The sequence below is a fragment of the Theropithecus gelada genome, chromosome 13 (genome assembly GCF_003255815.1).
Source record: "Theropithecus gelada isolate Dixy chromosome 13, Tgel_1.0, whole genome shotgun sequence".
Lineage (NCBI taxonomy): Eukaryota > Metazoa > Chordata > Mammalia > Primates > Cercopithecidae > Theropithecus > Theropithecus gelada.
In genome coordinates, this window is record NC_037681.1 from 67,962,967 (window position 1) to 67,977,957 (window position 14,991).

Genomic DNA, 14,991 nt, shown 5'->3' on the forward strand with positions numbered 1-14,991 from the left:
TAATCAATATATTATCAAAGTGTCTCCTTGTTAGTTTTCTTTTTTAAAGCTCTACACATTTCTTTATAAACAGCTGTATAGTTTTATATTTTAATGATAAGGGAAGGTACTCTACTTTTGTTTTTTGTGTGTTTTTGTTTGTTTTTGAGACAGAGTTGCCCAGGCTGGAGTGCTGTGGTGCAATCTCAGCTTACTGCAACTTCCACCTCCTGGGTTCATGCAATTCTGGTGCCTCAGCCTCCCGAGTATCTGGGATTACAGATATGCACTACCATACCTGGCTAATTTTTGTATTTTTGGTAGAGATGAGGTTTTGCCATGTTAGCCAGGCTGGTCTTGAATTCCTGGCCTCATGTGATCCCTAGTCTCATGCGATCTGACCGCCTCGGCCTTCCAAAGTGCTGGGATGATAGGTGTGAGCCCTCAACCCAGCCAGTACTCTGTTTTTGATAGCTATTCACAATGGGGAAGGATGTAGCACACATTTTAACCCTATGTTGAGTTTTAGGTGGGTTCCTTTCAAATTTTGTTAAGGCTAATTTTGTTAATTTTTTAAAAAAAGTATAAGTTAGGAAATGGGTTTTGAATTCCCAAATGGGGGGATTAAATGTATTCTTACAGCTTATATCTGTTTATTATTCAGTATTCCTGTGTACATTTTCTGTTTTTATTTTTATACAGGCTATGTAGAACCAATGCAAACACTCAATGATGTATTAGCTCAGCTAGATGCTGTTGTCAGCTTTGCTCATGTGTCAAATGGAGCACCTGTTCCATATGTACGACCAGCCATTTTGGAGAAAGGACAAGGAAGAATTATATTAAAAGCATCCAGGCATGCTTGTGTTGAAGTTCAAGATGAAATCACGTTTATTCCTAATGATATATACTTTGAAAAAGATAAACAGATGTTCCACATCATTACTGGTAAAAAACCTGGTTTTTGGCCTTTGTGGGGATAACATGTTTTTTGTTTGTTTGTTTGTTTGTTTTTTATCTTGGAGTAGAAATATATTTAAAATTGATGGAGAAAATTCCCAGTTCTTAACATGAGAAAGAGAACATATTATTCTTACCAGTTAGTAATCTATTCACATTTGGATTAGAGGGAAGATTTAGAAGGTGAGATAAAAGCTTATGAGAGAATAATGTATTCCTTGAAACTTGTTCCACAGGTTCAGAACATTTAGAAACAAACATCCCTTCACACTCAAAGCTTACCTTTGAGCCAGTCCTCCAATACTGAGGTCTTTGAAAGTCAGGCCGAATTGGCTATGGGAGGACCTCAGGTTAGGGTACGAATTATTTTAAAACATGGCGCTATATTCATGTGAAACTCGAAAAAACTAGCCTTGCATATAGACTCATGTATCATGTCTCCGCTGAGATGTTTGAGAGATCTTAACTAGATCTAGAAAACAAAAAAGGAAGTAGGAGTTTTGGGGCAAATATATTTGGGAAACGGTTGATTGTATTTTCTTTCCCCAAATGGATTTTCAAGTTGTTCATATAATATAACCCCAACAAATAAATTGCCTGTTTTTCAAAAGAAGGATCCTGTTTTCAGGTTTTTGTGTGGGTTTTAAGTGGTTCGAAAGATTTGACCATACTGATGCACTCACTAGTAACCTCATTTACTAATGAGTAACGGTTTTGAGTTAATCAGTTAGGCCTGCACTACTTTTCTGGAAATCAATAAATTATCCCACAGGCAGCCTTGTGAGCCACGGGAAATGTGTATATGGTCTTTCTAGGCCAGAGTCAAATTACAGGTACATTTTTCATGGCTTCTCTTGATGAAAGGCCCAGTATCAGTTTGTCTGAAGAAATAATAGCATTGCTTTTGGGGGTAATATGGGCAGTAACTCTGTCCACATCTTTGGGCAGCCTGTGGTTCTGCTTTTGTATGCCACGTCAGTGTAAACCTACATGATTAGTCATCATTGTACAGCTTAGGGCTAACATCCATTTATTAGTAGCAGAAAGAAATTTAAAATCTTGATTTCTGATATAATTTGTTTTGTAGGCCCCAATATGGGAGGTAAATCTACATATATTCGACAAACTGGGGTGATAGTACTCATGGCCCAAATTGGGTGTTTTGTGCCATGTGAGTCTGCAGAAGTGTCCATTGTGGACTGCATCTTGGCCCGGGTAGGGGCTGGTGACAGTCAGTTGAAAGGAGTCTCCACATTCATGGCTGAAATGTTGGAAACTGCTTCTATTCTCAGGTAAGTGCATCTCCTAGTCCCTTGAAGATAGAAATGTATGTCTCTGTCCTGTGAGAAGGAGAAGTATATTTGCAGATTCTCATGTAAAAACATCTGAGAATGTTTGTCTTAGTTTAATAGTTGTTTTCCTGTGGACTTTATATACTTTGTATTATCTTAAAAGAGTGATTGATGATAGCTATGGAAAACTTTGATTTTTAAAGTTGTCTCTTTAAGTAGACAATTTATAAGCTACTGGTACTAGCTCACCTTATAAATCTCCACTACCATGTTTTCACTTGCACTGTTCACACTTCCTGGAATGGTCCTTCTTGCCCTTTATCCAACTTCTTTCTAATTTTTAAGTCCCTGATGATGGAAATGCTACTTCTGTAGTGATTTTTCTCATCATACGACCCTAAGGTCATGGGTGTTTTTCTCTGAACTCCTCTTTGAGATGCCTGTAACTTAAACCACATTTTTATTTTAGACATTACTGAAATGTTTTGTTTTTATTTCACTTTTTAGGAGCTTCCTTGAAGGTAGGGACTATACCTTGTATTTCTTGGTTTCTTTTTTTTAAAGTTTTTTAGAGAGACAGAGTCTTACTCTGTTGCCTAGGCTGGTCTCGAACTCCTGGGCTCAGGTGATCTTCCTGCCTTGGCTTCCCGAAGTGCTGGGATTACAGGCATGAACCACTGTGATCCTCCTTGTTTCTTAGTATCTTCTAAAGTACATTGAATATAGTAGGTGCCTAGTAAATTATGTGTTGATTTAACTTCTTTGAGGTTCTGTTGTTTGTGAAGAATTATAAAAGCAATACAAATGTTTGTGTAGTAATTAAGCAACAGGTTAATATTCATGAATTAAAAGATTAAAGAAATAAACAAAACATGTTAGCTGGCAACTCACAGAAAAAGAATTAAATTGCCAATGAGCACACGAGCACATGAAAAAGTAGCAAATGTATGTAAGTTTCACCCCCTTACATATATTTGGTTAAAAATGAGAGAAGAATGGTAATAGCTGGTATTAGTAGGACTGTGGCAGGCACACAATTTACATAACCACCAAAAGTGTATGCAAGTATCTATGTCACCACACCCTGGTCTCATCTTCATTCAGTTTTATTTTTATTTTTTTAATCTCGGCCGATTTGATTGGCACGAAGTGAATGATAGCTGCCTTATTTGGAATTCCTTTGATTACTACTAGTGTGCTTGACAATGTAAAACAATATTTATTCAAAATCTGTTTTCCCTTTCATCCATTGTTTATTCATGTTCATGCCCTTTTTTTCCTTTTCTCCTTCCTTCCTTCCTGCCTTCCTGCCTTCCCCTTCCTCCCACCCTCCCTCCCCCACATACACAGGTGTGTGCTACCATACCTGACTAGTTTTTAATTTTTTTTTTTTTAGAGGCAGGGTCTCACTATGTTGCTCAAGCTGGTCTGGGCTCAAGTGATCCTCCCACCTTGGCCTTCCAAAGTGCTGGGATTATAGACGTGAGCCACCATGCCTGGCCCATGCCTGGCCCATGCCCATTTTTCTGTTGAAGTTTTAGTGCTTTTTATTGACTTTGTTTATATATTAAGATAATTAATCTACTATGTTTGTGGCATATCCTTCCCAATGTATTGTCTTAATTTTGTTTTTGTATGTGTATGTTACCACATTTTATGTGATGGGAAATTTCATGTAATTATGTGCTTCAGGTCGGCAACCAAAGATTCATTAATAATCATTGATGAATTGGGAAGAGGAACTTCTACCTACGATGGATTTGGGTTAGCATGGGCTATATCAGAATACATTGCAACAAAGATTGGTGCTTTTTGCATGTTTGCAACCCATTTTCATGAGCTTACTGCCTTGGCCAATCAGATACCAACTGTTAATAATCTGCATGTCACAGCACTCACCACTGAAGAGACCTTAACTATGCTTTATCAGGTGAAGAAAGGTATGTACTATTGGAGTACTCCAAATTCAGAACTTGGTAATGTGAAACTTACTACCCTTGAAATCATCAGTAATTGCCTTATTCTAAGTTAGTATAAATTGTTGATGTTTTTATAGAACCCATTTACCCCTTAATTCACAGTCTGGGGACAGGAACATGTACATATTTCTGTATCTCGTAGTAGGACCACTCATTCTAAAGCATTCACAGAAAGAATTATCTGTTTTTGTTTTTGTTTTTGTTTTTTTGAGACAGAATCTAGGTCTGTTGCCCATGCTGGAGTACAATTCTCTGCTCACTGCAACCTCCGCCTCCCGGGTTCAAGCGATTCTCCTGCCTCAGCTTCCCGAGTAGCTGGGATTACAGGCGCCTGCCACCATGCCTGGCTAATTTTTGTATTTTTAGTAGAGGCGGGGTTTCACCATGCTGGCCAGGCTGGTCTCGAACTCCCAACATCAGGCTATCCTCTCCTCTTGGCCTCCCAAAGAGCTGGGATTACAGGCGCGAGCCACCGCGCCCGGCCAGAATTATCTGTACTCTTGAACATCACCATGGAGGAATTTTCTGCCACCTCCCATTTCAGTATGTTTTCTTGTTGAATTAGGATAACAAACAATATGCTTTCAAGTTCCAAAGTTCTAGCTGTTATTGCTTAACAAAATCTTCATTATAATTAGCTTATTTTATGCTCAAGAGTGTTATAAAAACAGGTTCATTTAAAACTGGGGGTTCCAGAAATCTTGAAATAGTAGTTATCACATGCAGAGTGACTTATCTATTGTTATTTCATCCTTTCAGGAAAGATTGTTATTCGTGGGCTTGGGGTCTAGTCAGATCCCTGCATTGATGAGATTAACATAATATAAGACTTTCAAAGGTTTTAAAAATCATACTATAAGGATTGATTTCATTAGTCACCAGAATAACTTTTTCAGATGGCGCTCTGATTTTCCACAAACACGTTTTTCTGCATCAGTTGGTTACACATGAGTGAGATAATCTTGGTTCTTTATCCTTTGTTATTTATACTTCATTGGGAATCCTTTTGAGTTACTGTATTTGCATCATTATTATTATTGCTGTAGAATTCAGGAACTTTTAGTAGATCTGGCAGTTAGCATGAAATTTGCTTTTAAATCATTGCTTGTGTTTTGTAAGCTATGGAAATGTGTTCAGAATGTTTTTTAAAAGGCCAGATGAAGTGTGAAGATAGAAAAACTTCCTCCTTCACTGTGGATGTTTAACAAACATTTGCTTCTACTTTATTTTTGTTTGCTTCCTTTAGTTGTGCAAAGTGTCCAGTTCTAGAATGCATGAGATACATGACAAAGCCAAAAAATTTTTTACAGTTGATAAATAATTGCGGCAAAAACAGCTCTATAATAACTTTGCAATCATCATTTGATTAAATGCTTAAAAAGTCTTGACTCAGTTTTAACTATTTCCTGCAAATAATAAATCAATATTTTTAATTAAATGCTACTCCAAATTAATGACACTTTTACATGTCTTTCTTTCTCCCTTCCCTTCTCTCTTCCCCCCTTCCCCCCTTCCCCCTTTCCCCCTTCTCCCTTTCTCCCTTCCCTCTTCCCTCTTCCCTTCCCTTCCCCGCTTCCATTGCCCCATCCCTTCCCTTCCCCCATCCCTTTCCTTTCCCCTTCCCTTCCCTCCTCTTGCCCCTTCCCTTTCCCTTTCCCTTCTACTTCACTTCCCCTTTCCTTCCCTCTTCCCTTCTCCCTCCCTTTCCCCTCCCCCTCTCCTCTCCTCCCCTCCCTTCCCTTCCCATGAAATGAGAAAGCCTCAGAGATATTGGCTTGATTAATTTTTCTTTAGATATTTATCTAAGCCTTTAAGGTTTATCTGTTGAGCTTTTTCATCTCCTATTTTTATTTTTTCTACGTTTGTCAAGGATAAAATACAGCACTGTGTGCCAAGTCATAATCACTTTTCTTTTGAGACTTAATCAAAATTCCTTTAACTGTTACTCTGATACATTTGGCTAATGTATTTGAAGTAATCCAAAATTAAGTTTTCTAATGACAAGGTGAGAAGGATAAATTCCATTTACATAAATTGCTGTCTCTTCTCATGCTGTCTCCTCACGCTTCCCCAAATTTCTTATAGGTGTCTGTGATCAAAGTTTTGGGATTCATGTTGCAGAGCTTGCTAATTTCCCTAAGCATGTAATAGAGTGTGCTAAACAGAAAGCCCTGGAACTCGAAGAGTTTCAGTATATTGGAGAATCACAAGGATATGATATGGAACCAGCAGCAAAGAAGTGCTATCTGGAAAGAGAGGTTTGTCAGTTTGTTTTCATAGTTTAACTTAGCTTCTGTATTATTACATAAACAGGACACTAAGATGAAGGTTTTTTGGTGTTTTTTTTCCCCCTCTGTGTTTCTAGTGCTTATTTTTTAATCAATTTGTTTGATGGCAAAGAATCCATTTCTGTGTCATTTTGATTTCTGCAGTATATACATCTGCATGATCAAGATTCGATTTCAAGTACCAAAGTAGGAATAAAGGAATATAGTAAAGGAATAGGTTTAAAATTAGTCATTTCACTAAAATTAGTTATTATAGACTATAGCTAGGTACATCTTTGTTCATAAACGAATATATCAAGTTCAGTTATTAAATTACATATTAGGTAAGAAAAGGACAAATAAGAAAGCATGATTCATAATTCCTGCCCTCTATTTGTTTAGAATTTAGTTGGGGAGATAAGAATAACGAATGTGACACAGAGAATAAAGTGGCATATGACAAATATTTATTCAAAGAAACCATGATGGATGGGATGTTTCAGTTCTCATGGGAGAAGTGGATTTTATGGTGGCTTTTCTTTGAGTATGGGTCATATTTGGGTGTTGACACAGAAAGACCCAAACATATGCCTAATTTTTAAATTAATTACTTTATTTTCTTTGTGATGGAGTCTCTCTCTGTTGCCCAGGCTGGAGTGCAGTGGCATGATCTTGGCTCACTGCAAGCTCTGCCTCCCGGGTTCGCGCCATTCTCCTGCCTCAGCCTCCCGGGTAGCTGGGACTACAGGAGCCCACCACCACGCCCGGCTAATATTTTGTGTTTTTTAGTAGAGACGAGGTTTCACTGTGTTAGCCAGGATGGTCTCAATCTCCTAACTTCGTGATCCGCCTGCCTCAGCTTCCCAAAGTGCTGGGATTACAGGTGTGAGCCACCATGCCCAGCCCTTTTTTTTTTTTTTTTTTTTAAATTAGAGGATTACTAGTTCTCTTCAATTATAAAAATAAAAGAATCTTATTTCACTGCCTGGTCCTGGAAACATTTACTGCAGTATACATTGTGACAACTTTTTACTTGTTATGTTTTTAGCTTTTACCTGTGAATTTCTTATTGTTCTTATGTGAAGGATAGATAGTTGCTACAATAATAATAGATGATGTGTATGGTTTTGAGCCTGAAAAGTATAGTTTTATCTGCTGTACCTATACAAGCAGGAGAAATATAATTCGTTAATAATTTTAGGTATGGCAGGCTGCCATCCCAAATATGAAGTGGTCTTTGTATTTGCACTTTAATGTGTTGAAATCATAGCTTTCAGTGATCCAGCATTAGGCAGACTCTTATGTAATCCCTTGTTTCCAATTAAAATAGACGTTGTGTACTTTTGATAACATTAATTATAATGTATTTTGAGCCCTGTGAGGTTGGTAACATTATTCCCATTTTGTGAATGAGGAATGTGTGTTAAGGAATTTGCCCAAGAGTCACATAGCAAGTAATATTCATGCTCTCTGAAGCAGCAATAACTTGGCAATAAAATAAAAAAGAAACATCTTTTGTATGTGTTAACTTTTCAGTGACAGTTTTTGCCTTCCAGTATTCTTTGTAAACCTTGAATTCTTTTTTTCATAGAGGATTAAAGTTTATCAGTTATAGAGGTGGAGGAATTTGGGAACTAGACAGTGCACACATAAATAATAAATATGTTCTTCAAATATTGGGTGGGCTAATGTGGGGGGAGTTTGAGACCAGCCTAGGCAACATAGTGAGACCCTTGTCTCTAAAAATATGAAAAATAAAAAAAATTTCTAAAAATGGGTGATGTGTTTAGATGGAAATGAAACAATTTGTCACGGTCTAACAAGACTTTTAGAAAAGATATTTTAATTACTAATGGGACATTCACATGTTTTTCAGCAAGGTGAAAAAATTATTCAGGAGTTCCTGTCCAAGGTGAAACAAATGCCCTTTACTGAAATGTCAGAAGAAAACATCACAATAAAGTTAAAACAGCTAAAAGCTGAAGTAATAGCAAAGAATAATAGCTTTGTAAATGAAATCATTTCACGAATAAAAGTTACTACGTGAAAAATCCCAGTAATGGAATGAAGGTAATATTGATAAGCTAATTGTCTGTGATACTTTTATATTGTTTTATATTAATTCTTTTTCCATAGTGTTAACTGTCAGTGCCCATGGGCTATCAACTTAATAAGATATTTAGTAATATTTGTCTGTGAGGACATTTTCAAAGATCTTTATTTTGAAAAATGAGAGCTGTAACTGAGGACTGTTTGCAATTGACATAGGCAATAATAAGTGATGTGCTGAATTTTATAAATAAAATCATGTAGTTTGTGGAATTTGAGATGCATTGTAGTTCTTTGCAGTGTGACTTCTATACACACTTGTTCCCAAATATGTTGGAAGAAACAGATAGTCCAGAGACCTTGTAAAAGATCTTAAACTGGAGGGCTCCATGGAGATCTTTGCCAGTGACTCCCCCAGAGTGTCCATCTGTTGGCAGGAGCCAGGTTGGCTGCATACGCATTAGCTAAGGAGCTTATTATACATCCAGAGTCCTACAGTGAGCCTCCATCCCGTCTGCCATTCTCCCATCCCTGGTCTATGATAAGACTTAGAAATCTGCATTTTAACAAAACCTTTCAGGTTGAGAACCCTGATTTAGTCTACTTCTTCTGTTTTACAATAAAGAGATGAAGGGGTTAAGAATTAGCAGCTAATCCTACGCAATGTGAGGGAAAAAGGACAGTCCTTTTAATAAATGCAGTGGACTGGTGGTGTATCCATATAGAAAGAAATGAAATTGGACCCCTAATTCATGTCATATATAAAAATCACCTCCACTCTGGGAGGCCAAGGCAGGCAATCACTTGAGCTTAGGAGATCAAGACCATCCTGGACAACATGACAAAACCCCATCTCTACAAGAAAATGCAAAAATTAGCCAGGCATAGTGGTGCGTGCCTGTAGTCCTAGCCACTCAGACAGCTGTGGTGGGAGGATCACCTGAGCTGGGAGAGGCTGAGGTTGCAATGAGCTGTGATCATTCCACTGCACACCATCCTGGGCAATACAGCGATACTGTGTCTCAAACAAAACAAAACCAAAAAAAATCACCTTCAGTGATTTTTAGACCAAATGTACAAGGTAACAGTATCAAGGTTTTAGTGTTTTATAGTTCTTCAGAAGATAACATAGGAAAATATTTTTATGTCCTTGACTTTGGGAAGAATTTAAGTCACAGAAAAACACCATCCATAAAGTTTGACTTATTTAGCTAATTGAAATTAACAACTTCTATTAAAAGGCACCACAAGTGAAAAGACATGATTCATAATGGAAGAACATACTGGTACCATATAAAATATCAAAGAGCTGGGCATGGTGTCCCATGCTTGTAGTCCCAGGAGGCTGAGGCAGGAGGATCACTTGAGCCCAGCAGTTCAAGTCCAGCCTGGGCAATATAGCAAGACTGCCTTTCTTTTCTTCTTTTTTTTAATACCTGAAATAAAGAACTCCTATAAAAACACTAAGAAAAGGGGTCACGTAAGAATCTCATTAACAAAAAGAATCTGAATATTTTTCCAAGGAAGATATGCAAATGGACAGTAAGCACATGAAAAGATGCAGATCAGGGAAATGCAAGTTGAAACCACAATGAGCTACAACTTCACACTGATTACGATAGTTAAAATCAAAAAGTCAGATGGTAAGTACTGGCAAGGAAGTGGAGAAATTGAAACTCTCATGCACTGTTGGTGGGAATGTAAAATGGTGCAGCTGCTTTGGAAAACAGTCTGGCAGTTCCTCAGACAATTCCACTCCAACGTATATCCAAGTGGAATCAAAACATATGTCCCCACAAAACTTGTACACAAATGTTTATAGCAGGATTATTCATAATAGCCAAAAGGTGGAAACAACCCGAATGTCCATCAGCAGATGAATGCATAAACAAAACGCGGTCTATCCATACAACGGAGTCTATTATTGAGTCATTAAAGGAATGAAGTACTGCTACATGGTACAGCTTAGATAAACCTTGAAAACATTGTGCTAAATGAAAGAAGCTGGTTACAAGAGTCTACACATATGATTTCATTCATGTGAAAGTTCAGAATAGAGACAGCAGTAGAGACAAAGTAGCAGTTGTTCAGGGTTGGTGCCAGGGAATGGGTAGGTGGGGTGAAAGCTAAAGGATACGATGTTTCTTTGTGAGATGGAAGTTCTAAAATTGGTGATGTTTATACATGTCTGTGAATATACTAAAAACCGTTGAATTGTACACATTAAACGGATGAATTGTGTAGGAATTATTTTTTAATAAAGCTATTTTAAAAAATTCAGACACTTCACCCAAGAGGAAATCTAAGTGGTCCATAAACATGAGAAGGTCTTTAATCACCAGTCAGAAAAATGAAAATGAAAACCATGCCAGGCCACCTCCAACCTCCCCACCTCCCACCACCATAGTAACAAACATTTCAAGTGTAGCAGTTCCAGCTGTTGGTGAGGATGTGGAATAACACTGCTAGGGGTGTTCAGATTATCTGGTGAAATTGAAAAGATGCATGCGACCCAGCAGTTCTGCTCTTAGCTGCATACTCGAGATGCTTTTGCCCATTGTGCTGCGAGATGTATACAGGAATGTTCCTAATACCCCCACACTGGAAACAACTCAGCAGTGAAAATGAACTACAGCTACACAAAATAACATAGATGGAATCTTAAAACTTTTAGTAAAAGAAATGATACAAAAATGGTGGTTTTTTCTCATTTATGTGAAATTTAAGAATAGGTGGTATTGTTTAGGGATGCAGTCTTTGGGATGGCAGCTATAAAGAAAAAGTGATTGTGTCAATCAGGAGAGTGATTGTCTTTAGGGAAATGGGGTGCTGATGGGGTGGGGGCACTTTAGGGTTTCTGGAGGGCCACAGTTCTGGTTTTTAACCTGAGTAGTGGTTTTGCAGGTGCTTGCTTTATAGTTAACTGCAATTTTTTCTTTTAATTCAGTTAAAGTTTGGTATGAGAACAAATGTATGGCCAATGAATCCTTTCACATACTCAGTTTACCAAGTTCTTTTTCCTCGTTGTTGTTAATTTAGAGTGGGTTACATCAGTTTTTCTTTTCTGGCTACCAAAAGCTTAGGAAAAAGGCAAACTTACAGAAGAAGATTTTAAATGTGGAAATATTTATTGGTTTACAAATCGTCCTAATCACTTATACATGAAAAGCTTTCATAAAATTCAAAAAGCAAATTTTAAATTCCAATGAAATATTTCATCCTGTGGTTAGTTGTGAAAGAATGTTTTTAGATTGCTGCACAGAAGCATGTTTAACATGGAAATCAGCTCATGGTTTTAGTTGTTAGGGCTACAAGAAACTGGGGGAGACTTGATTCCAAGAAAACATGTAGTCTATCAGGCTGCTTTCATTTCTCTAAAACAGACAGTGTTCTAAGATGTTTTCAAAAATGAGAAGATACATAATAGATCTGCTTAAGAAGTTTAAAACTTAATCTGTGCTTATTACATGAATATGCTAATGTAAAACCAGGCCTTCAATTAGCGTTTCCTTCCTTTTAGAATGGTGTATGTAAAGCAAAATATAAACTAATTTCTGACCTGTCAAAGGTTTTTTTCTTAAAATTTAAATTTATAATGTGGTTTGGTTTTTCTTTCCCACTCAAACATGAATTTGGGTAATACCAGAATAAAGCTGAATATATAAATATTATCCAAAATTTAGAACTCTACTGTTAAGAAATCTGTTGACCACATAACCATGTTTCTGAGAAAATACATGATTTTTTGCATCTTTAAAAAAATTAGCACTAAGAAGCTAAGATGAAGTTGTTTTTGTAATTTGATTTTTTTTTCCTTAAAATACTGTTTTGGAGTTAAAAGTTGTAGCAAAACTGGTATAAGAAAGATGTTTTAGGGTAGATATATTTAAGTCTTGTCTCATACTCTATTGACTAAGCTAGCCCGGTGACTAGGGTAGATGTATTTAAAGAATAACTTTTCCCCCTTAAAATCTCAATATTCCACATCCTGTTAGACTTCTTGAGTATTAAATACATCTTCTATCCTTGGTCTTTCTGCATTTAGCTTTTTTGGGAAGTATGTTTTTACCCACAGCATATGGTATGAGCTGCTGATTCAGTATTGAGTGGCTCTTTAAGCTTGTTAGTTACATTCTGCTGATTAAAATGGTATACAGAATAGTCAGGAAAAACCAGTCCCTGGTCTGAAATAAATTAAACAATGTTAATTAGCTTATGGAGAAGAACAAATGAGTAAAGAGAATTTTCATATACAAAGGAAATCTCTGTTACTGTCTTTCTGGATTCAGTGTATTTGGGTTAAGGAGATAGGGTGCGGCTAGAGAAAATGATGAAAATGTCCAGAATGTTACACGTATTTTTACACTGAAACGAAGTGGAAGCCCAGTTTAATAGTTTTCTGCCCAAGTTGCCCTGTCTTCACACCCACACCACTTATCTTGATTGATAAATCTACTACTTCCTCTTATTCTGCTTCAGAAGTTAACCTCTATGGTGCAGTGCTAGGATATCACAGAGGAAATAATCCCTTGTTGACAATGTCTTGTTGCTGGGAGTCATCAACGCCTCCTGTTCTAAGGAGGACAATGGGAAGCCCTTGCCTTGCATTTGCTACAGCCGTTTCCTTGACTTCCCTGGAAGAACAGTATTTCATGGTGTTAGACAACATTCAGAACGTGCTCGAATTCAATGTATGTCAGCACACACTTGCTTTGGTGTGTGGTTTGTCCAAACCAAAGTGCCCATACATGTCTCTGGTCCAGCCATGTGGGAAATTCAGCAGTGGGGTGAACCATATGGAGACGGCAGGTGTTGGGCAGCCTTAACAGGATTGCCCTGGTCTTACTTCTGGACTTGGTGAGTGGAAGATCACACTGTTGCTTGCTGCCCTGGGTTCACCTCAAAGAGGGAAAGAAAAATTCGAAACTTAAATGGTTAAATTTAGAAACAAGAAAAAGTTCTGTCAGTGGGCAATTTCTTATGTCTAACAAAAAAACAACAGCAATGAATTCCTTTGTGTTCAGAATCAACCAGTAAACACAACTTTAGCAATTAACCTATCACTATCACAATTGTTTATTTCCTGGAATTTTGTTGACAGAATTAGTCCAATAAATGTTATAAATAATAACTTTATGAATAGATAGGTAAATGACATATTCAGTATAATTAAATCTAAGACAATGCAACTTTTTAAAATTCAACCACTGCCTTGCAATTTTAATATGCCTTGTCCATCCAGCAAGATACATTTTGTCCGTTTTTTTCACATGATTAAAACTTAATACTTATTGTCAATTCCAATGTGTTTCATTGCTAAACGTTATCAGACTCAGCCAAATCAATCACGAAAATGACTCCATGGTGAATCTTTAACATCACAATGTGGATTAACAATTTGGCAACATTTGGCCGGGCTTGGTGGCTCACGCCTGTAATCCCAGCGCTTTGGGAGGCCGAGGCAGGCGGATCACAAGGTCTGATCAAGATCATCCTGGCTAACACGGTGAAAACCCTTCTCTACTAAAAATACAGAAAGCCAGGTGTGGTGGCGGATTCCTGTATCCCCAGCTACTTGGGAGGCTAAGGCAGGAGAATGGCATAAACCCGGGAGGTGGAGCTTGCAGTGAGCCAAGATTGCGCCACTGCACTCCAGCCTGGGCGGGAAAAAAAAACACAAAACTTTGGCAACATTAAATACTTTGTCAGTATCTGAAAAGTGTGAAGTACTGTGCTTGGCTCCCCAAAGCTCCTCCTCTTAATCCTGAAAGGCAGGTGCTTTTATTATCTACAGATTCCAGATGAGGAAACCTATGTACAGAGATTTAGGAACTTGCCCAGGTCACACAGCCAGTAAGTGGCAGAGCTGGGAGTTGAACCCCAGTACCCTATCTCCAACAAATCTGAGATGTACATGTGATAAATTTAATCTTTCTCAAATTATTAAGTGTCGAAGCAGGTGGTGTGGGTAATTCACCAGGATTAAGAACAGTGTGGTACAGATATATTTCTAATTCTATTGTGGGCCCTGGCACTCCCATGTGAGGCTTGCCACAGACACAGCCAGAGGCATCCCCCTGGGCCCCTGCTGCCCACCTGGTTCGCTGCAACCAAGGCTGCTTTCCTGTGACTTTTTCACACAAAGGAAAGTGAGCAGCTAGGAAGCTGCATCTTTTTGGAAGTTGACTAGTCACCAAATGCTGGCATCCAACCAAGTGATTGCATTGTACCCTGTTTGGATGAAAGATTGTGTTTAAATGAAAAGAGAGATGATCAGCCAGAAGTGTGGCAAATGAGTTAGAATAAAATGTCAGCAGTGTTTGAAGCAGGTTGCTGAGGGCTGGTGCCCTGAAATCCAGTCACTTGGAGGATATATATGTTCCATCAAGGGCCAGGAATGTTTTATCCAAGCTCTAGGGAATAACCCTGGAGATTCTCTTTGTTACTCTGCTCTTAAGTATGTGC

General features: G+C 37.9%; 1 protein-coding gene across 3 annotated transcripts in view; it reads left to right on the forward strand.

The window, feature by feature from the left end:
• Nucleotides 1-14,991, forward strand: part of MSH2 (mutS homolog 2) — a 102,454-nt gene that overhangs the window by 65,013 nt on the left and 22,450 nt on the right. For 2 of the 3 annotated variants that reach the window (XM_025405778.1, XM_025405780.1), the window contains 5 exons: nucleotides 682-927; nucleotides 2,027-2,231; nucleotides 3,924-4,171; nucleotides 6,296-6,468; nucleotides 8,354-8,804. In XM_025405778.1, the coding sequence (XP_025261563.1) occupies nucleotides 682-927; nucleotides 2,027-2,231; nucleotides 3,924-4,171; nucleotides 6,296-6,468; nucleotides 8,354-8,524 (1,043 nt within the window). In that variant the 3' untranslated portion in view covers nucleotides 8,525-8,804. Of the gene's footprint in view, nucleotides 1-681; nucleotides 928-2,026; nucleotides 2,232-3,923; nucleotides 4,172-6,295; nucleotides 6,469-8,353; nucleotides 8,805-14,991 lie in introns of those variants that run through there. The other variant, XM_025405779.1, reaches the window with a different exon arrangement.